Source organism: Chiloscyllium punctatum, chromosome 24, assembly GCF_047496795.1.
Source record: "Chiloscyllium punctatum isolate Juve2018m chromosome 24, sChiPun1.3, whole genome shotgun sequence".
Classification (NCBI taxonomy): Eukaryota; Metazoa; Chordata; class Chondrichthyes; order Orectolobiformes; family Hemiscylliidae; genus Chiloscyllium; species Chiloscyllium punctatum.
Genome location: NC_092762.1, coordinates 57966607 through 57990832, shown reverse-complemented (window position 1 = coordinate 57990832; position 24226 = coordinate 57966607). Strand labels below are relative to the sequence as shown.

Below are 24226 nucleotides of genomic sequence, written 5' to 3'. Positions count from 1 at the left end.
GCAAAAAAGCAAATTTAGAATCAGATTGCTACTGGAGGTGCTTGTGAGACAAACAGAAAATCCCTAGCTTTTGGCTATAGCCAAGGGGAAATATAGCTGTCACTTCCCCAACAGCACCTGCTGAAAACTAAAACTAAAAAAGTCCTGGTTCTATGGGAATCTGACCACACCCATTCAGGCTGCTTCTATTGAGCCAACTTTAAAGAAAACAAGGCCTCAAACCCCATTTACTTTCTTATAGGATGCTTATCACTTCTCATTCAAACTCAAAAGAAATCAGAAAATACACCTCTTAAAGCCCCAGTATTAGCTTCATTACATAGCATAATAGACTGCAAAATGACACACCAACAACTTGTTTTACCTCTTTCTCCTCAACAGTCAATTGTTGGTCAGAATCAGCTTTAGTTAGCACCCCAAGAGAATGGGAGTCGACTCATTTTAAACCTGGCCTTTGGTTTTTCCAACAAGGAGAAAGTCATTTTGTACTGCCACCTCCAACTAGCACTTTCAGCCAGGCCCTGACATGTGGGAACTGCCAAAATGTGTTCAACACCTCCAGCTTATTTTCACAAGAAATGAGAGAAAATAGATTCCACCCACCATGTTCTCCACTGAATATTATTTTGGTATTGACAGAAGTATCATAGCCCAAGCCCAAGCCCAACCCTGTTGGATCAGCTACTAGTGGAGGAATAACCCAGTCTTTTCTATCACTCAGTGTTAAAGTCAACTATCCAGACAACCACCTCCAGCCAAACCATCCTTGCACAAAGACCAGAAACTGAATATGGAGCTTTCCTCTTGTTTCAATGGAAAGTCATAGATGAACCAGGATCTCAGAGCTCAAACCTCATTTTATGGTCAGTTTATTACAAGAAACAAAAGAGAGTGGATAGTAAATGTGAATAATCTCAGGATGACTGCAACATAAGTTAGATGACAAGTACAACTGGTATTTGCAAAGCATTAAACACAGTCAATTTCTCAAGATGCTTCATAGGAGCATAAGCACCATTTGACACCAAACCATATCAGGAAATTAGAGCAGATGGCTAAAGGCATAGACAAAATAATAGATTTCAAAGAGTCTTAAGAAAAACAAGATTAGGCATAGGTTTAAGATTCTAGCTGTTAATGCTTTGGCAGGTGAAACAACTTGTGGAGTGATTAAAATAAAGGATGGTAAATAGATAATAATTGGAATACTGCCTGATATCACAGTAAAGCACGACTCCTATGGCACATTGGTAGTATCCCTACCTGAGCCAGGAGGCCCAGGTTCAAGTCCCACCTGCCCCAAGTGGTGTTTCACATCTCTGGAGGAAAATAGCCTTCTCAGGATGGTTATACTGCTGAAGATTGCAGATGTAGGGGAGATCATGGAGGGATTTGAAAATAATTTTTTTTGAAATTGTCACTTTGCTTAACTAAATCAATATAGCTCTACAAATTAATGTGAATACAAACATACTAAAAGGAAAATAGGTCATTCAAGGACACTGCTTCCACTAGCTTTTCATGGAATTACCAAAACTCATGACAAAATAATTTTGCCTCTTAAATATGCAATCCATAAATCTAGATTCTCCTGTAAGAGGGAGCATCCTCTCTATCTACCCTGTCAAGACCCCAGAGGACTTTACATTTCAATCCAGTGGTCTCTCATTCAACTCTAGCACAGAAGCCTAGCATGTACCTTTCCTCAAGTGAAACTATCCTTTCTGCCTTGAAGAAAGATATCCAACACCATGCAAAGTACCACATTGGTTAATGTAGCGGGCTGGTGAGACAAAGGATAGCCTACCTATGTTTTACTAAATTTCCTCTAGCAATAAACAGGACTTCAAGTGAGAACACAGGCAGTTAGGTTTTATGACCTCAAGTCAAAGGATTGAACATGGGAAGCTGATCAGAAAGATATTAGAATAGTCAAGTCTTGAGGTAAGCAGATGGATGTGGATTTTAGTAAGCAAGTAGGCAGGGGGAGATAATGTGTAATAACATCTAAATAGGTTGAAAATATCTACAAAGAGAACTTATAGTATAGAACTTTCAACCAAAATGTGATTAGTTTATCAACTCTGCATGATGGGAAATGCAAAAGCAAAGTGATATACAGTCACAAGTTAGACAACAAGACTGAGAATGGATTAACTAAGCTATGGCAGCCCAGATTCTATTCTGGTTCATTAGTTAAAGCAGCACAGACTGAGGACTAAAACTAGGATCTTTGTAGTCTGGATGGCTGGACAATTTACTCAGCAGTGGCTTCACCTTAAGCACTGGATTGGAGAGAGGAACATCCATTGAACAAGAACAGCACAAGTTTCTTCGATTTATTTTAATTTCCACAAGCAGGAAAATAAGGATCTCTTCAGTTCAAATTTTCTCTGCTCTTCTGATGGAACATCATCTATGTACAGTTTATATTAGTTCCAATCACTATTGGCTACTTCTCAGTCAAGACTTTCTCATACTAGAGATTTCAGTGAGTGTTATTTAAGCAGTAGTAGACAATAACTGAACATAGACACATTTCAATATTTTAATTATGAAGTGAAATCTCTACCACTCTAAATTCCCAGACTGCTTAAAAGTAGCATTAAATCTTTAAGATTTAAATAGCACAAATATTAACATGTAAAACCTCTTAAAAGCCAATACATTCAAGCAACACATTGGAAAATTCCATTTTTGAATACGGTGAACATATTTATTTCATCCTGCTCCTGAGAAGAGTCTTGAATAAGTATCGCTGGACCTCACGTGGTCTCCAGTATCTGCTGACAAACTTCCAGTGTTCTAGAAGCCAGTCAGCAACTCCTCAGATAGGAATCAAGCAAACCAAGTCTGGGGATCAAATTATGGTTTTAAAAAAAAAAAAAGGGAAAGAAATCCTCCCACTAAAAAACCCTTATAAAAATATTTTAAGGATTTTACTTAACGTCCTAAAGAAGAGACAAGTTAACAGCATGAGAAGGTTAGCACAGACATTTACCCACAATAGTCCCAATGGAACTGACCATATGAGCATAATTAGATATTAGTAGTGAGCACTTCCTGTTCAGCTTCTACTACATTTCAATATATACCTCTCTCCATATGGAGTATAAATTACAGAACAATCTCATTCAGCTAATTAAGTTTTTACCAGTTCTAGCACTTCAGTTGGATCCACCTACACAGATACGATTTCCCTACCAAGATTTTTGTACACCTGTATTTGACCTTTTCACAGTTACCCAATTGTGTAAAAATGATGTTCACACCAAGAGTAGTAAAGGATAAAGATAGTGATTTGTTGGTAAATACTCTATTGGTGAGATTTGCTCACTTCAGCTGTAATGGTGGGAAGGATACTACAATCAAACTCAGTCCCTGGATTATGGAGGGACAGGAAATGCAAGAGTTATTCAGTCCCCAATTCTGATCTTACCCATCAAATCAGGTTAAAAAAGAATAATGGGGAGAGAGCAAAAGGTGTGATTCTTTCACAGTAAAACAAACAGTTTGCTGATGATCACAGTAGAGGCTGATATTTGAAGGATGGTCACTTGGGTGAGAAAGCAGAGCAGCCCAAATTTAACCACCAGAGAAAACTGAAAATGATAAAATGTTGTAATAGTTTCCATCTCACTCTTCAACAATTTAAACTGGCTCACAACTAGCAGCACAAAAAGGGCAATACTGGCTCACTCAGTTAAATTAAAAAAATTAAAATGCCACAATCTAAGTGTAAGAACAGTGGAGATACATTTCAGCAAATAAGCTTTCCTTCCTCCCTCCTTCCCTCAGCCTGTTATTCAGTCAATTACTCTTGTTACAGACTGCTTCACTTCAGAAGACTGGCCTTGCTGGATAACCGCAAACATTTCAAAACACTGCAAAGCTCCTCTGAGACAGCAATTTATTTTTCCAGGAGAAAGATCCATGAATCATATTCTAATCAGGCGTTAGATAAGTGACGTTCATAACAGTCCCTGAACTATGTGCAATGTTCCCCTGGACCTTGTTTAAAACCAGGATTCAATATCCACTATCCACCAGTTAGGAAGTGGCCACAGAGCAACCCTTTCATTATATTGGAATTTTAAGTCAATCAAATATATCTTGCCTATCAGGGAGGGATTAGGTGCAGAATGACTTAAGACCACAATCTCCATAAGGGGTGATACAAGTGCCCCTTCTGTCCCTAGAGTGGAACGAGTACATTTTCCAAAGGACAAATGCAAACAAACTGGGGATTGTGATCGTCATAGGTCAGGGAGTAACACGGCCCTAGAACAAATGCAGGATAAATTTTTATTTGTTTTGCAAACTGTTATTTCAAAGCGTATGCTGAAAGCTATACAACATAGGTCTATTGGGAATAGCAAACATGTTGGCATTTCTCAGAATAGATTGCAACTCTGCACACTTATCCCACTAGATCATGTCCTTTACATACACTAGAACTGCTAATTTCAGTGTAAGTCAGAACTAATTGAATTTGAGATTTTATTCTGCAATATCTCCATGATCTCTCTTGCTGCTACAAAGTCTCAGATTAATTCAATTCTCTACCTCAAAACCCATTTGCTCCCCAAGCTTCTGCTCCAGACAGCCATCACCCCTCTATCACCTTGGTGACATCACTGAAACAGTATGACAGCATCCAGTCAGTTTTCAACACCTGGTGGAATAGCACTTCTCAACTTGCACTCTATGTGCAACTCTCAGCCATCTTCCTGCATTGTATGACCAGGGATAACCAGGAGAAAGTAATGGGAGGAAAAAGGCAGGAATGACCATTTCAACAGGGGTGCAGAGTCTAATAGCACATTGATTATAGGTATATATAGTAATTCTAACAAGGTCAGCCAGATGGACAATCATAGATGAAGATTTCCCGGATTGGTGCTGTTAATCTGATCCAATGAGGGAGCTCTGGCTGAGATATAAACAGGAGTGTCAAGGGGTGGCACGGTGGCTCAGTGGTTAGCACTGCTGCCTCAGCACCAGGGTCCCAGGTTCAATTCCAGCCTTGGGTGAATGTGTGGAGTTTGTACATTCTCAGTGTCTGCATGGGTTTCCTCCAGGTGCTCCGGTTTCCTCCCACAGTCCAAAGACATGCAAGTCAGGTGAATTGGCCATGCTAAATTACCCATAGTGTTAGGTGCATTAGTCAGAGGGAAATGGGTCTGGGTGGGTTACTCTTCGGAGGGTCAGTGTGGACTGGATGGGCTGAAGGGCCTGTTTCCACACTGTAGGGAATCTAATTCTTTTTAAAAAGTCAGTTATAAAATAAAATAAAATAAAAAAAAAAGAGGAGTGTCAGAAGTTCTGTTCACTCAGAACTGGATCTAAGGAAGCTGGATGGGTGTCGAAGACTTTCCAAGTCACCCTTTATTTACACATGGTGACGGCACACCAGCCTCTGGAGCTACTTCAGTGGACATCAGGGATGAAGTAAACATTTTGTTTTATCCACTAGGCTGAAAATAGTGACCTCAAAATTTCAGCCTCAGAAATTGGAGGTACATATTAAACTTCTCAAAGTGGGCCAGACAACAAGTTACACTGAATTGCAGCAAGTGTTGAAAGTTAGGAAGCAATTCTCAGTCATATCCCACAAACAATATTAAAAAACAGAAATAAGGCCAGGAATAGATCAAGATGATAAATCATCAACTAATCCATTTTTGGGTGCTTGTCCAACACTTTCATCTATTTCCTGTACCAATTCCAATGGGGTCATAGTATCTTTAACTTCACATGAACCACAAACAGGCAAAGTGAACCCTCAATCAAACTTTTGCTGAAGGAGAAGATTGGTATCAATGCAGTACAAATACCTAATACACAAATATCTTTGCTGGCATCTGAATTGAGAATTATGTGCATGTCTAACTTTAATAGAAACATTTTCCAGCTCTATTTAAAATTTGATGGGGATTGATGAAGGGGAGAGAAAGGCATCATGTTCTGGTCACTAGTCTTCAGAACCTAACCTTTCATGCACCAATGGCATTCCATACACAATTCTGAAAATTTAACTGTTAGAGGAAGTAGAGGCTGGTGCAATCAGAACATTTAAACTGCATCTGGATGGGTATATGACTGGAAAGGGCTTGGGGGAATATGGGTTAAATGCTGGCAAATGGGACTAGATTAATTTAGGTTCTGGTTGGCATGGACAAGTCGGTTTCTGTTGTACATCTCTACTACTTCATAATTCAATTTATTCTCATGCAGCTATTTCTTATTCTCATTTTGTTCTGTTTGAATTTTATGGCCCTTAAAGATTTGAGGATACTGCCTCAGCAAGAGTTGTTTCAATGGTGACAATTCAGTAAATGGACACCACAATGCCAATTTGCCAATTACAGTCACATCAAAACATTAAATCCTAATGTTTCATGGTGCCCAACCAACAACCCACAAATAAGAGTGGGGACTCCTTGTTATAAAGCAGTTAGATTCACACATACACAAACATACCCAAGGCTGCCACATACTCAATAGGCCTGTGGTGGGAAGTAAGAATTTCACTACTTCTAGCTTTTATCTCTAGTCCAAACTTTTCCTTCCTTATCTTCTGCTAGTACTGACTCCTTGGAATCAGTGCACAACTGCCAGGAACTCCTCTAAATTGCCTAGCACCCAGTGCCAATGGGACATTCTATTACAGAAATTGGTCAATTTTGATAGGACATACACAGAAATTTTTCAGACATGAAAAATTTGATGGGGCTATCATTCCTGATGTTTTAGTGATAGGAAGAGGCCGAATAGGCTGGGGCTGTTTTCCATGGAGTATTGGAGGCTGAGGGGTGGCCTTGAAAGAGGCTTATAAAATCATGAGGGGTATGGATTGGATAAATAGACATGGTCTTTTCCCTGGGGTGGGGGAAGTCCAGAACTAGGGTGAGGGGAAAAATTTAAAAGGGACCTAAGAGACCACTTTTTCAAGCAAAGGGAGGTGCGTCTATGGAATGAGCCACCACTGGTGGAGGCTGGTACAATTACAACATTTAAAAGGTTTCTGGATGGGTATTTGAATAGGATGGATTTAGAGGGATATGGGCCAAGAGCTGGCAAATGGGGCTAGATTAAGTTAAGATATCTGGTCTGCATGGATGAGTTGGACCGAAGGGTCTGTTTCCATGCTGTACATCGCTATGATCTATGATCACTCCACACCATCCAACCAGACCTGACCTTACCTTCAGCTAATAGCCATGTCTACATTCCAACAGGGATCTGCGATTAGAACATCCCCCCAACTTCACTCAGCCAAGCTAGATCCAGGTGTACAAGGATAACTGTACAGAGAAACTTGAACCAGGCCCTTCCTAATCCACGAGCCTCAATACCAAGCAAGGAAGTGTCTTCCTTCAGTAAACAACTTTAGTATTAGAACGACCTGTAAGCAGAGGTAGGCACAGTCATGAGTGTAGACCATTCAGCCTGCTCTGCCATTCAGTAAATTCTTGGCTGATCTGATTGTACTCAACTCCACTTCCTGGTTATCCCAGTTACCTTATGACTCACCTGTTCTGTCAGGCATCTATCCACCTCTGCCTAAATAATCTACAATTCTGTCATCATTACAGTCTCAAAGTGTGAATTCCCAAGACTCAAAATTCAGAAGTTTGATTCATCTTCACTGCAGTCTGAGCCACTGTAACAATATTTCCATTACTCCAGACAAATTAAATTATATCTAGGACACAGAAATACAATAGGCTGCATCCTTGTATCCACAAGCTGCAGTCAGCCAGTCAGTCATCAACCACAGTTCCCAATCTGTATATGCAGCAGACACTTAAAGGGGAATGATGCAGACAGCTCCAATCTCTGCAATTCTTTCCAGTCCTACTTTCCCAATGCTTCCACACTTAAAACCTTTGACTCTCTGCCCTTTCCACATTTATTGATGGCAGTGTTGAAAACCATTACACTCTCACCTCAATTGAGGTGGAAGAATTAGGGGATTCCCCTATTCACAAATATTCAAAATGCTCCAAAATTCTTACCATGAACACACCTGGGGCCTCATCCTTTACTTTTCCTTTGTACCCACCCACCCCATCTAATTAAAGAGGGATTTTAACTTGGACAATTCCCATACATAAATACAAGCTATTGCCAACATGTAAACAGCTTTTGTGGCAGACAAAAACAAAATTGCTATGAGACTATTCAATGGGTGTAGGACTGGTAGGCACAGTCAAAAACTTCGAGCCAGACATTTCAGAAACGACAATAAGAAACTTTTCATGTAAAGGTTAGTGGAAGTTCAGAATTCTCTACTGCAAATATCTACTGATACTAAATAAAGAGTTCATATTACAGTAGAGATTGATAGATTTTCATGTCGAGATATAGGGCAGAGGCCAGGATGTAGAGTTAGGTCACAGATCAGCCAAAATATTGAACTGACAAACAGGCTGAAGCAGCCAAAAAACCTAATCTATTCCCTGGCAACAGTTCAAAACCCAGGTACTCAATTAAAGAGAGGATGTGAGTAACAAAGGCAAGGCAGAATAGTATTAAGCAATGGACAATACACAAGAGAGAAGTACCCTTCAAAGGTATGCATACAGTGTACAACATAGCCACACTCAGGACTGCAAGCCCAAAAATAACTGCATTGCATAATGGATCTCAGGAGGCAATTAGGTATTTATCGTATTTAAATAAATGAAGGGGATCAGTATTAACTGATGACTCACGAACCCCTATTAGATAGAAATAGGCAAACCCTGGTCTGATTTATGTGATGCTCATGTTGTAATGTGCATGTCTGTAATTAAATCCATAAAAATAAAAGTGTGAAATTAGCCCTAGTTCTATCCTTCATTTGCTTTTCTAGAATATCAATAGGGGCACTCTAACCACCCTCTGTGCCCCCAATTAGGGATGGTGAAGTTACCAGGTAAATTCATTGAAATAATTACAAGTGGATAAGGTCAAGTTATATGACAAGGAGATGGATAAGCAAGGTTAAAACAAAGGATACAATAAAAGTGGGTAGTTGGGGTTAAGGTGGCTGATGTGATAAGGTGGCAATAGATGTGATGTGAATTCTAGTAAGATGAGTACGACGCATTAAAATCTGAAGAATGCTGGTAGATGGAATGGTTTATCGACAGTTAAAACTTTCCTATTTCTTTACTATTCAGTTTCCTCAATCTCAATATTCTTTACAGATGATGGAGAGCAAAGTTGGATCACTTCTGGTTTTATTCATATTTGATTCTTTTCTGCTGAGTGCTGTACTATTTACATAATAGTCTAACAACTTTTAAAAATAACTTGGTAATTTAAACCAGGGCAGAATCTTAGGAAGTGTATCATTCATTTTCTGCTACAACAATGGATACATTGCAATGATAAATTGTGTAAAGGGAGAGGGGTTGGCTTCTTTCTGGTATAGACATACAGAAAGTTCAATTCTCCAGTCCAAAAATAAGGGACATCTGACTGGAAGTGACATGTTCTTAGACAATGAGAATGATCTGAATACACAAAGCATAAATTCTATTATTAATTTTAAACCTTTTATCTGGTGCTGGCTTTATTGGATCAAGCATTAAGGCCAGGGGTTAAAATAAATAAACTAATGCCTTTCTCAAACATCTTGTTTCACACTTACAACTCTGAAGGCCCCACTGCCTTGCATCCCTCCCTCCCAACACTTACCACTCCCACAATTGCACTACCATGGATAGTTATAGCAACCCACTACTGGACCAGAATTAGCTCATCTAGATCATCATTAACTAAGCCCTTCCTGCTTAGCTGGCTGCATCTTTGAGCAGCATAAGACTGAACAAAGGACATGTAGCAGACAGTTAGGACATTTGCCCACAGAGGGTGTATGTAGCAAGGAGGAAAGGTCCCAAGTACAGCCTAGGTTAGTGGAGGTAGACAGTGGTTTGGGGTGGGGTTTGAGAGTCCTGTACTTAAAGTACATGCAATACAGAATGCTGTTGTTAACTGGGCAGAGTGCAGTGGGAATGAATATGATTAATGAGGTTTAATAATGGGAATAAAAAAGTGGATTCAGACTGAAAGATTAAATGTCTGATTTTTTGTAAATGCAAGCCCTTATTGTAAGTTTGTTAATAGTTAATCTTGACAGTTCAAACAAATTTCCCAACTTAATATACAAAAATAGAAATTGCTGGAGAAACTCAGTAGGTTTGGCAAGTATCCCCATCTTTGCATAACTGTCTCACTGGATTGTTTCCACCTACATTCATTCCATTAACCTCCTCTCCCCCACCGGTCATTCAGCACAAACCACCTTTGTGGATTAGTGGTGCTGGAAGAGCACAGCAGTTCAGACAGCATCCAAACAGCTTCGAAAATCGACGTTTCAGGAAAAAGCCCTTCATCAGGAATAAAGACAGTGAGCCTGAAGCATGGAGAGATAAACTGGAGGAGGGTGGGAGTGGGGAGAAAGTAGCATAGAGTACAATGGGTGAGTGGGGGAGGGGATGAAGGTGATAGGTCAAGGAGGAGAGGTGGAAAAGGAGATAGGCAAGTAGGACAAGTCCATTCCTATATGCAACTAGTTCTAAAGAAAGGTCACCAAATCTGAAACATTAACTCTGCTTCCTCTCCACAGAGGAGTCAGCTGTCAGACTTGCTGAATTTCTCCAGCAATTTCTGCTCGTTTCAGATTTCCAGCTTGTGCTATTCTTGGTTTTATTATTTTTTTTAAATTTAAAAGCTGAAATATCACATGGATAATAGAATACACAATTCAATTGTTGATAGGTGTGAAAAGTTCAGGATCATCATTTCCTTTTTCTCTTCATACCCAATCTCTTGCTACCTTAAAATATATTTTTGCAGAACCAGCCAATATGGAGCGAATGGAATATCAGCAGGTTAAATCAACAAGCTCCTTCCTTGCTCTGCATACAATTTTAAAGGCTATAACAATCTCCAGCCAATTAAAATTTTCTTAGTCCATATACAAATACCAAGAATAGACAATTCTGTTAAAAAAGTGACTTTAGAATTTCGTTCAGTAACTGTCAAACTCACTTTGTTCTCTTCAACATAAATACCATTATAGTAGGAGCTCCTCAAGCTTCTCAAAGAATTCTATTCACCTCTTCACTTTGTTGAAATTCAGACTCAGTGATAGAGAGAATTACATTTTAAGGGAGAAATTGTATGTCCTTTCCCCCTCTACAGAACCTAAGGGCGGGGTGGGGGGGGGGGGGGGGGGGGGGGTAATAAAATCCTGGTTTAGTCTTAATTAACTATCATTTTTGATTTTTTTAGAGCTTCGAACAGGTGTCTTCTACTTTCCTTGCCTTCATCCCATTTTACTACCTCAAAATAACATTGTTGCAAGACTGGAGTGGTCAGTTCCAATGAAATGTGGCTAACTTGAAGCATTTAACTCTTTCCAGTCCAACAAAAAGCAATTTGCTTTTGTGGTGATCAGTTTGACCTAAAGTGATATTGGCCTGTGATTTTATTTTTATTTATATTCAATCATGGGGCGAGACTGTCACTGAACTATTTGTGAAAGTGCTAGTAATGTACAACATAATTGCATTCTTGTGTATTGTAACACAAGAATTGGAGGGAACAACTAGCTTATCACTTCTCAGTAAACACGAAGAATTACGTGCACTGCACCAGAAAAGTTATTCATTCAGCCCTTTGTCTGTTCCACCAGTAAATTCAATCACAGTTGATCTGTATCTTAACTCTAATATTTCCATTCCATATTGCTTACCTTTCAAAAGATCCATCAATCTCAGTCACTATTCCACTTTTCCCAATATTGTATTCAACTGGTCAGCATATTTTGCAATCAGTTAACTACTGAATTCCAGCTAGCTACCCCAGAATAAATTAGTTGGAAAATTGCCCAAATAAGTGATGGAATAAATGACTACATTTTTCAACAATTCCTTAGAAGGCATGTGAAGAAAGATATAATGCACATTTTATAATTTCCTATCAAGTACTTCCAGTCAGGTAATGTAGGAGATCCATGCAGAAAAAGTTCCCCGGGAAATCGAGACCAAGGGGCACAATTGAAGAATAGCAATTGATTTTAAACAGATGAGAAGAAATCTCTTCACTAAGGGTAGCATATCTTTGGCATTTCTTTTAATCCAATGGATGAGTTTGCAGGTATAATTGATTACTTAAGTCTGGGATGGACTTAAACATTTGTCTCAGGAAATCAAAATGCAGACAGGAAAGTGGAGATCCCAATATCTACCATAATCATTGGGTAGAAATGGTTCGCATGTATGTAGCTCTCATTCTAAAGATTCCGATATGTCAGAAAAGAGTGTGGGTATATTACAAAACAAACAGTCAGGATTAGAGTGATGCTGGAAATGCACAGGTCAGGCAGCATCAGGAATTTAGACGTTTTGGGCAGGAGCCCTTCATTTCCTGACGAAGGGCTCCTGCCCGAAACGTCGATTTTCCTGCTCCTCAGATGCTGCCTGACCTGCTGTGCACTTTCAGCACCACTGTAATTCCGACTGTAACCTCTAGCATCTGCAGTCTTCACTTTTGCCTACATTACAAAAGAACAGTCCCTCTATGCTGTATGGTCAAACACAAGACAGGAATGCCCCAATTTACATGATCAAATCTTTCAGCATTGCATCTCACATGGACTCACTCCTTCCAAACATAGCAATCACAGATAAGACCATGCCCAATAACTTCCTTGTACCACTCAACCACATTTTGCCCCTTCCTTGTTGACACACCTGCACTTTCAAAATTCTAGCTGTGCAGCATTCACCATGACATCTCTGCAATATTGATTTGCTCAATCACATATTAAGCTCAACTTTGACATTATACTCACAACAAAACTGACTCAGTCACCCTATCCTTATTCTAAGGCACATGACTCGTCTCTATCCCTTGGACTTAAGGATGGAAATATGAACAGATATGCTGAACTGGTTTCAAAGTAAACACCGGACAGACATTCAGGATACATCAATGACCACCTGGGGGATGCTGAACTGCAGGAGTAAGGACAAGCAGTAGCTTGTCTCACCAAACCACCAACTTGAAAATACCTCAAGAGCAAACAGGGAAAGATTAATAGCCAGCCAAGACACCAAATCCCACATCCTACCAACAAAGACAATAAAACTGTTTGAGACATTCACTACCAGAGGTGACTGGATCACAAAGCATCATCTGGTCTTGCTGTCTGTTGTAAAAATTACAGCAATCTACAATGCAGAAATACATACAAGGAACTCCTGATCTGTTTTGTCACCAAGATCACTTGACACTGCCATTTTGTTCTTTCTATCAAGAGACAAAATGTGAGGACCCCTCTACCCAATTCCTGAATTTATACAATTCTCCAGGTTCTCTCCCAACTCTTCTCATATGTCCATGGGACCCAACCCCAGCTGCCTTCATCCTATATCCATTAAATTGTATTTGCTAACTTCTCTTCCAGACTTCCAATTTGGCTAATACTGTTGTTAATTGTTCTTCCATCCTTTAAATCTGTTGTCCTGCTCAGAAAAGAAACTGTCAACACCTCAATCATTGTAATTACAATCCTTATCCTCAACTTTCCTCTCCTCTGATCTCAAACCTGTGCCCAAATTTCCCAAAACTCCAACATTTGAAGCTCTCCAATTAGGTTGTTGCCTGTGTAGGAGCCAAAACAATCCTTAAGATCGAGTTACATTATTCCCACTCTGGCCTTTGGAGTCCCCTGAGGATCTGCCCTTGGCCTGCGTCTATCTCCACACCTTCACGCTTCCCCTCAGCATCAGAAACAGTCAGTATTCATATACAAACAACTAACTCCACCTTACTAGCACATTTTTCAACACCTGCTCCAGCTCCGAACTGTCAGTGTGCTTGTCTGACATGCAGTTTGGATGAACCAACATTTCTGTCCAGTAAGTGAGAAGTCCAAGCCCATTTACTTCAGTTTCCACACCATTCTTTCACCACAATCCATCTCTTCCTGGCAACTGAGGTTGATTTGGACAGTTCTAAACCATTGTGTTATATTTATGACATTCTAATCACATTTAAGCACCACCACTAAAATGGACTAGTGTATTTTGATTTTTGCACCATTAGCTAAGTCTTTATCATCAGTGCCTTTCCTTGTTGACTATTTCCATGTACTCACCTTCTATCTCCCACATTCGGCCCTATGTAAATTCAGGTGTCTTAATTCACACCAAGCCTAGTTCACTTGTTACATCTATATTGGCTGAACTATATTGGTTCTCATCAACCAAAGCCTCTATTAAATACTCACCTTAATTTTCAATCTTTTTATGGCCTAATCCCCTCCACACAACCTTATCTGCATCACTCCATTTAGGAGGCTACCCAATTTTAATTGTTCTACCACTGGCAGCTATGTCTTCAGCTGCAAGGTCCCAAGATAAGAATTCCCTCTCTAAAAGTATCTAATTATGCCACTTTCAGACTGACCTCTTTAGATGACGACTTTGGTCACCCACTCTTATGCTTATGTAATTTGCATCAAATTTTATATTGATACACCCATGATATTTTTATTGCACCTAAGAGGGATTATTTCACTAAAAGTTGCTTTATGGGCTTGAGTACAGCAAAGACCCATCCACACTGATCAATTGTTCCCAGGATAGGAGCAGATGGAGTGTAAAACTGCCTTGTCCCACAGTACATCAACATTTTCATTCTTAAGCATAGAAACCGAAGTTGCTGGAAAAGCTCAGCTGATCTGGCAGCATCTGTGAAGAGAAATCAGAGTTAACATTTCAGGTCCAGTGACCCTTCCTTAGTTCTTCAGCAACTTGTGTTTTTGTTTCTGACTTACAGCATCTGCAGTTCTTTTGGTTTTCATTCATTCATTCTCATACACCTGTCTGCATCCTCTCAGCAAGTGACTGTTTATTACCAAATTAGGGAGAATATTGAGCTACACAGTTTCATATACACCAAGCACAGAATAAATGAATTTTTAAAAACTGACTTTAAAAAGAAAAAGAGACAGAAGACTTTCTTTGGAAGAGGCTGGATTGGATCTGATCACAAAGTTAAAGGTCAATGTCTCACCCACTGAACCAGTCACCTAGTAGTCAATTTATTTTTATTTGCAAATTAAAGCCATGCAGTACTGATGTCCTGTTATTATATTCCAGTACCAAATTTAGTAAGTGAGTTTAATGTATGTTTACAAAATACACTTAAATATACCTTGAGCTAGACTGTCATTACTGCACCCGGACTACATCAATCTAGCATAATAGTCACACCCTCAAACACATCCAGTGGTTTGACCCACCTGGAGTGAGGCTGTCAGTCATACAACAAAAATTCTGCCACTCAGTAAAACAAGTTAGCCATCCCCACTGTCAGCAAGAGAGGGATGAGCTACCTACATGTGGTGAATCCTCACACGTTCCCCAAGTGCATACTGTGTTATAAACAAAAAAACTCAGACAGCTGCCACTTTTCAGTGACAGTTAGCCTCACCCTTTTTAACTGCTTATTTTCTACCCACCTCTCCAAAACAGAAGGCATCATCTGGCTCTGACCTAATTGGCCATCCTCACACGCAACAAGGGAGCTGGACAACTCAAATTTAATCATACATTTCTGACATCTATAATCCAGTACTTTCAGCAAAAGGTCACCAACCAACTTTCTAGGGCACTAGATCTGATCAGATTTTAAGCCAGGAACACTTGTAATGCCCAAATACTCTCCTAGCTAACAGTAGCTAAGTTCACAACCAAAAAGCCACTGTCTATTTGCTTACCACCAGCAACATGAATACTGTGATCCTGACTCTGATCAATGATTTAAAAAAAAACACAGACAAGACAATATTAGAGTTAAAACTCGATTGTGGAAGACAGTGACTAATAGAAGGAAATATTGCATAGAAAATATCAACAATCTCTAAATTGTATTGCTGTCAACAATAAGAAACTTCTGAAAAATATAAGTCCAAATAACTTACAAGTGAGACAACTCATAACAAATCATATAGATTGAAAATACATTAATAGTTAAAGGCAACATAAAATGTTGCAATATAAACGTAAAGGTTCACATTATAAATCCAGAATTTGCTTACAACATTTAAAAATATAAAATGTTGATAACATTAGGTGGACTTCATTTAAAAAACACTAATAAGGCATCACCAGTTAGGCAATATATAATTACAGTACTGCAAACAAAAATGACACATTGACAAGCACAGATGAAGTACAGGTGGATTCTAATTCTAGTGTGAATTACAAGGACAAACCCCCTACAAGAGAATGCAGCTGTAATAAAACCTAATGCAACAATATCTGAGGCAAGCTGGAAGCTGACAGCATCCCTCCCTAGCCTTTCCCGTACCTACTGTAAATTATTGATCAGCAGCTTCTCTCGAACCTTACTGGACCGTTGTCAAACACGCCATTTGTACCTTTTTTTTTGTCGTTGCTATCAGCTTGTAGCTGTCCCTAGCTCCATGCTGCAATATTTAACTCTGCTCTTTACCTCCGGCGACCATCCGCGAGCTCGCTCACTCTCTCTCCCCTCAGCGCCGCTGGTCCAAGTCCCACCCACCTAACACTCTTATTGGCTCTCTCCCAGAGCCCCGCCCGCCCATCCGGCGCTGCCTTTGGCTGGAATGCTTGTCAACTATCCGCATTGCCCAACATTGCAACACTTTAGCCTACCTCTGATTGGATAAACCGAGAAGTCTAGGATACAATTTGGAGAGCTTTGGTTCAGTTGCAGTTTCGATGGGGCAGACTGTAGAGAATTGAAGAAAATGTGCATTGAAATTAATATCCTTGTTGCAACAGTATTTCTTTAAATCCCGATCACCTTATCTTCCAATTTACATCTCTCCCTTCACCTGACGAAGGAGCAGCACTTGAGATTTTAAATAAACCCGTTGGACTATAATCTGATGTAGTGTGATTTCTGACTTTCTCCACATCTCTTCCATTCCCTTTCTCATATCATCCATACCACACTCCCTGCCTGACCCTATTCCTCCATTTAGTCACACCCTTTATTCCATGTCCTCACACACCTCCCTGCCACACCACTAAATTCGTTCCATTTATTCCACCCTGCCTCCAACGCCTTCTTCCCCCACATTACCACATCCCAAGTACTACATAATTCCCTGACAATCCCTGGCATTGCCTTCCCCAACCATCCTGGCACCCATCACTGCTATCCATCTGCTCTTTCCATTCCATGCCTTCCCTGCCCCATGACATAACTTCCCCGACACCTCTCCCAAATGCCTTCACAGCCTCACCATTGTTGTCAGGAGTTGTCAGTGGTTGCTAGCACAGTGAGAAAGAGAAAGTTGCAGCCTAGTAACTGAGACTGGAGTTCAGCAAGAGATAGTGCAGTACATGAGACTGGCAGCAGTGAGAGATGGAGCGCAGTATCTCAGGAACAGCAAGAGATGGAGCCCAAAATCTGAGGTCAGGAGCAGTGAGATGGAGCTCAGGGACTGTCATACATGCATCAGGCTTCAGCCACTAAGTAGCCACACCGATCAATCAGAAAATGAGGACAGAAAAAAGCTATGTTATAATAGATATACATTTAGATATACATTTTTAATCTTATTATACCCGCTCTTTCAAAACTGTTCCCTTGTCAGCTTGGCTCAGTAGCAGCAATATTATCTTTCAAACAGGGCCACAGTCCAAAGACTTGACAACAAAACCTGAGCCAATACTGTGGACAAGGAAGCCCATATGTTTAGCTGGAGGTAAAGGTAATCTAGAAAGCCCAACAGCAATCCAATGTAAATTAGACTGACAGCACAATTAGGGAAATGGATACATAATTATGCCATTTGGTGAAGACAGCACAACAACGCCTCTTCTTTCTCAGGAAGGCCAAGGAAATTCTCCCTGTCCATAAGGACTTTCACCAACTTTTATAGATAGGCCACAGAAAACATTCTATCCGGATATATCATGGCTTGGTACGGCAACTGCTCTGCCTAGGACCATAAGAAACTACTGAGACTTGTGAACACAGCCCAGTCCATCACGCAAACCAGCCTTTCATTCATGGACTCCATCTACATTTCTCTCTACCTTGGGAAGGCAGCCAACATCATCAAAGACCCTGGTTATCATCTCTTCCAACTTCTTCCATTTGGCAGAAAACACAAAAACTTAAATGAACATACCAGAGGTTCAAGAACAGCTTCGTCCCCAAGGTTATTAGACATCTGAATGGACCTCTCAGATTTCAAATCTAACTTTCTTTGCAGCCGTAACTTTACATTCCTCATTCTGTTCAATCATCCTATGATTTGCCTGTATTAGGTGCAAAACAAAACTTTTTACTGTACCTAGGTACATGTGACGATAATACATCAAATCAAAGTATTGTTTCTTAGTATCAATGAAATGAGTGAAATATTTTATGAAAAATATTTGGAAAATCACATTTATTTTTCCTCACTTTTGGGCCATAATCTTGAAGCGTTGACAGAGTAGACTCTAAATTATGGAAATTTTCTTTTTCATTTCTCCCCATAACTAAAATATTAGGAGAAAGTGAGGACTGCACATGCTGGTGAGTCAGGGTCAAAGCGTGTGGTGCTGGAAAAGCACAGCAGGTTAGGCAGCATCTGAGAAGCAGGAGAGTCAATGTTTCTGGTATAAGCCCTTCATCAGGAATATCCACCTTGATTAAATATTGTCAAGGTAATATTGGACTCCTGATCCACTTAAAATCTGATCTGAGGCATGTTGAATAACACAAGTGCAGATGTGATTCTAAATGGAAGTCTCTCATATTTGAATAGTCCTTTATGTGTTATAATATTTAAGTGTTTCCGTGATTCCGGATTTACATTCATCTGGAGATAGGCTTGACAAAAGTCAGTTTTATTGAAAAGTTGACTTCCAACTAGTCCAGCAAATAGGTAATCAATTAAAGGCAAGGGATACTATTCAGCATACAGAATCAGATTAACAGTGAACTTAAAATCAGCACAGATGCGTATCAGTCCATATTATTTTATCATTGGTACAGTAGGTGTGACTCAATCACTTGCATTAACAGGTTAAAGGAGTCCTGCCTTGACCAGCCACTAATTCTGCCTTGACCTTCGGTCTTATTACATAAAGCAATGATTTATTCTTGCAACAACTCGCCTTAATTCTCATCCTTGATTTTCAATTTGACTGACATCTTTTCCATGCCTTTCAGATCCCCATTTGGTTTTGTTTATGGAACCTGAACCTTTCAGCAACCACCAATGGTTTTGGTGAAAATGGTTCAGTAGGATTACTTCTGTTCCTTCAGAAGTTTTGGAATCTGACTTTTCTGCCTCTACCAGATTCCTCAGGAGGTTGAAGGTTTTGCTCTCCCACAATACTCAAGAACTCACAGGCGACAATATCTGCTTTAATTTTGTTAGCATGAACAAAATAACAAAATCTCTTTGTGTAGAGTTCCAGCTCTCTGTATTTTCATAATAAAGTTTTACAGCATCAAGCTTTTTTGCTATTTTTAATGGGAATCACCTGTCCAGCATGAAGTACCATGCAGAGTTTAGTACTACCTTGCATCTTCCCATTTAAAACAATATATCCCTGAAACTGTTTTTTCCAAGACTACACTACAGCTCAAAACATTTCCCTCTGTGTAGGACACTCAATACTCACATTGTTTCTATAGGGTGGAGCATAAGGTGAGCTTCTTTTGCACTGTTCACCTCTTTGATAGGGTGATTTTTTTTTAAAATTGACTTTACCTGTTTCAATGCAGTGATATTTTTCATAAAATATTTTGGCTGTATCATTGATAGTAAGGGACAATACTTTGATTTGATTTATTATTGTCACATGTACCTAGGTACAGTGAAAAGTTTTGTTTAGCATATAGTACAGGCAAATCATAATATACAAAGGTCATTTGGTGATCAAACAGACTGAGGAATGTAAAGTTACTGCTGCAAAGAAGGTTAAATTTGAAATTACCTTTTCATCAAGGGTGTCTCCAACATTTGCAGTTAGGACACAACGAGTCAGCAGATTCATCTGATGGATATCGAAGCAGTGTTTATCCTCATCAATACTTTTATTCTTGTGTCACATTTCAAGAAGGACCAGGAAGCCATAGTGTTTAACCACAACAGCAGCTTTATTAAGGAGGCTTCATTCTACAGGCAACAAGGATAGATTAAGCTGTTTCCCTCCCAAATGGTAGATGACATCATCATTATATCACATGATCAAATTCTTAAAGCAATAGTTTGCCATTCTTACCAAATATATGGCACACTGTAGTGTAGATTGGAGAGAATGCTACACTATTTGGGGTATGATAGTTCAAATATGAATATCTGGAATTCATGAAAACTGCTATATAAATGAAGTCTTTCTTCTAAAATATGTAATTGCAATACTGTGATTGTGTTATATTGTAAAGTGTGCTTTCCGGTCAGTGAGGTGTCAAACCAAAACTCCATCTGGCAATTCAAACTGGTCGTAAAGTTCCTATAATACTATTTAAACCCTTGGGCTTTGTGCTTGCCAAGGAATAAATATTGTAAACTTAAATTGTGTTTTTACTTATCTTTATGTAAACTCAATTTGGAATGGTCATGTGGTGTACTTTTTATAAATCTTATGAATGAAGAGAAAGTGGTACAGGCAAATGCAAAAACTGGTCATTGTATCTTGTTGTACAGAATGAGATGCTGCATTTATCTGCTCAACACAAGTAACTACACATCAATAGTAATTTGTTAATTAACAAGTGTTCTTGGATTTAAAAACTTTTACTTTATTTGGCTCTTTTCCTTCTTCCAAAATTCTCTTAAACTTTAGATGAAGTGGAACATAAATGATGACATTGACTGGTTGAGCTGAATGGCTGTTTCTGTATATTTATACAGTTCTGTGTGAATCCTTAAATACTTCTCTCTGCTTTGGCTGCCTACTTCCCAAACCAAGGCTGGACCCAACATACAATACCATTACACAGCAGCTGAGTAGGCTGGAAGAGACTTGACCTATTTGGTCTCCATTTGAGGTAAATAATTGACACTATTTTAAACAGGTCAATTAATATTTTTGTAAACACCTTTTAAGATATTATGCACCTTTGAATAAGAAGTTATCTTCCTTTAATGGGCATCGCCAACTGGTCAGTGGCAAAGCCTGGAAAGCCCCGATGGTGGTCAGTGGCGAAGCAAAGGTCAGTGGTGAACCAGCTGGTGAGCCTGGGCAGGACTTAACCTAGCATGGTGAAAGCGTGCCCAGTGGGGGGGAATGAGGGAACCCTCATGAGGAAACTAGGAGAAAGCAAGAACTGCAGATGCTGGAGATCAGAGCCAAGAGTGGGGTACTGGAAAAGCACAGCAGATCAGGCAGCATCCAAGGAGCAGGGGAATCGACGTTTCGGGCATAAGCCTTTCATCAGGAATTCTCGTGAAGGGCTTATTCCCAAAATGTCAATTCTCCTGCCCCTCATGAGGAAAGCCCATCATGGAGCATCTGCAAGCCCATGGCTTAAGAAAGGACTTTTAACGTTTAATTTTGTTTTTCTATTTTACACTAAGAAAAACTCTAGTGTTGAACATTTTAACTTATTTCTTTATTCTTTACCCCTAGCTGCTTCCCCTGTCACCATGGATATGTGATCCCTCTATCTGTCCATCCTCAATCCCGATGGACTGAAGACTCTGCGCCCTTCTTTAAAAAGAGGCCTGAAAAATTCCCATCCCTTCCCACCACAGCCTGGCTGAGCTCACTCTCACTTTGAACAACTTCTCCTTTAACTTGTCTCACTCTCTCCAGGTCAAAGAATTGGCTATGGGTGTCCATATGAGCCTCAGTTATGCTTATGTCTTTGTGAGGATATGTGGAACATTCCTTGTTCCAACAATGGAAACCAATGAATATCTGAGGAACCAGTTTAGATAGAAATATTACTGCCATCACTTTGATAATGGAGCTCACACACTGATCTTCAAGTAATGTTGAAGCTGTCATTAATAGACTTTTTCTTTGTTTTGCTCTTGCTTCTATCTCTTATTAGTAGCAGCACAGCGCCTTCTCCATTTTGTTCTTCCAGGAAGTTTCTGAGTAGTTTCATTTCTCAACCAAAGTCAGGAGATTGAGTTTTCTTTAAATATGGAGAAAGTGAGGACTGCAGATGCTGGGGATCAGAGCTTAAAAATGTGTTGCTGGAAAAGCGCAGCAGGTCAGGCACCATCAAAGGAGAAGGAGAATCTTTAAATATGTTTACTTAAATGTGGTATTGATCAATTTCTGTGATTCTACTATTTATTTCTACGTCATTAACTGTGTCAACTAGAAACAAATAAAAGTAATTGATTCTGTGAAATATCAGAAGTCCACAGACTGGCTTTTAATGCTATCTGTGGGTCTTTGCAGATAAAAAGTGGTTGATGATCACACTTAAAAGGTAATTCTGCAGCTATGAATCACATATGAATCACGTACGACTCTATGACTCTATGACATTAACCCTTAAAATGCTTATAAAAACTTACCCTGAAATGCCTCTTCAAATACCCCACTGTGGTTGAGAGTTTCACATTCTCGCTGGTCTCTAAGTGAAAATATTTTCTCTGAATTCCCGATCGGATTTATTAGTAACTATTTCATATTGATGGCCTCTTCCAGTTTGCTGTCCCCACAGGTGGGAACATTCTCTAACTCTGTCCATTTCATTGAAACTTTTCATTGATTTAAAAATTGTGAGTTAACCCCTCAACCTTCTCTTTTTAAGAGACTGGAGATTCAGCCTGTTCATCCTTTCCTGATAGGTATACACTTGTAGTTACCATCTCTTCTGTGTAAATCTTATGTGTACATTCTCCAGTGCTTCTATATTATTGTCATTGTATGGTGACTATTCCAAGTGTGATTTAGCCAGGTTTCAATACAAGTTTATGATAATTTCTCTTTTTTAAAATTCTACAATTGATGGTCAGGAAATAAAAGTTTGTGACATTCCTTCAATCTTTGTTTTTATTCCTTCATGGGATGTGGACATTGAAAACTAACTCAGCATTTTTTAATGTGCCTGAAAGCCCTTGAATGGAATGGCTCCCGAGAGCTATTTCTAGGGCAGTTAAGAATTAACCACGTTACTATGCTTCTGAAATCACATGTAGGCCAGACCAAGTAAGGATGGTAGGCGAAAGTGAGGACTACAGATGCTGGAGATTAGATTTGAGGGTGTGGTGCTGGAAAAGCGCAGCAGGTCAGGCAGCATCCAAGGACTAGAAAAATCGACATTTGGGCCAAAAGCCCTTCATCAGGAATGACGCTGGAGCCCTTGGGGTGGAGAGATAAATGGGAGGGGGGATGGGGCTGGCGAGAAGGTAGCTGAGAGCGCGATAGGTGGATGGATGTGGGGGTAAAGGTGATAGGTCAGAGGGGAAAGTGGAGCGCTTAGTTGGGAAGAAAGATGGACAGATAGGACAGGTCATGAGGATGGTGCTGAGCTGGAAGTTGGAACTGGGATAAGGTGGGGGTAGGGAAAATGAGGAAACTCGTGAAATCCACATTGATGCAATAGGGTTGTAGGGTCCCGAGGCAGAAGATGAGATGTTCTTTCTCCAAGTGTCGGGTGGTAAGGGAGTAGCAATGAAGGACACCCGGGACCTGCATGTCCTCTGTGGAATGGGAAGGGGAGTTGAAGTGTTCAGCCACGGGGGTGTGGGGTTGGTTGGTGCGGGTGTCCCGGAGATGTTCTCTGAAGTGGTCTGTGTGTAGGCACCCTGTCTCCCCCATGTAGAGGAGACTGCATCAGGAGCAATAGATACTGTAAATGATATGTGTGGAAGTGCAGGTGAAACTTTGATGGATGCAGAAGGCTCCTTTGGGACCTAGGACGCAGGTGAGGGGGGAGGTGTGGGCACAGGTTTTGCAATTCCTGCAGTGGCAGGAGAAGGTGCTGGAGGGGAGGGTGGGATGTTGGGAGGGGCATGACCTGACAAGGTAGTCACAGAGGGAATAGTCTTTACGTATGGTAGCTTTCCTTCCCAGAAGGACATTACTGAACCAGATGGGTTTTATCAATTATAGTTTCATGCACTAGCTTTATATTCCAGATTTATTAAGAGAGTTCACATTCATGGTGAGATTTCAGAGCATTAGCATGAACCTCTGGATTAGTAATCCATTGACATTACCACCATAACACCACTTACTCTTCATCTACAACA

At 40.0% G+C, this 24226-nt stretch overlaps 1 protein-coding gene across 1 annotated transcript in view; it reads right to left on the bottom strand.

Moving 5' to 3' along the window:
• Window positions 1–16585, bottom strand: part of LOC140494578 (phospholipid-transporting ATPase ABCA1-like) — a 176294-nt gene extending 159709 nt beyond the window's left edge. Inside the window, exon 1 of the mRNA XM_072593913.1 lies at window positions 16525–16585. Within this exon, the coding sequence (XP_072450014.1) occupies window positions 16525–16537 (13 nt within the window). The 5' untranslated portion in view covers window positions 16538–16585. The remainder of the gene's footprint in view (window positions 1–16524) is intronic.
• Between the last annotated feature and the right edge of the window lie 7641 nt (window positions 16586–24226).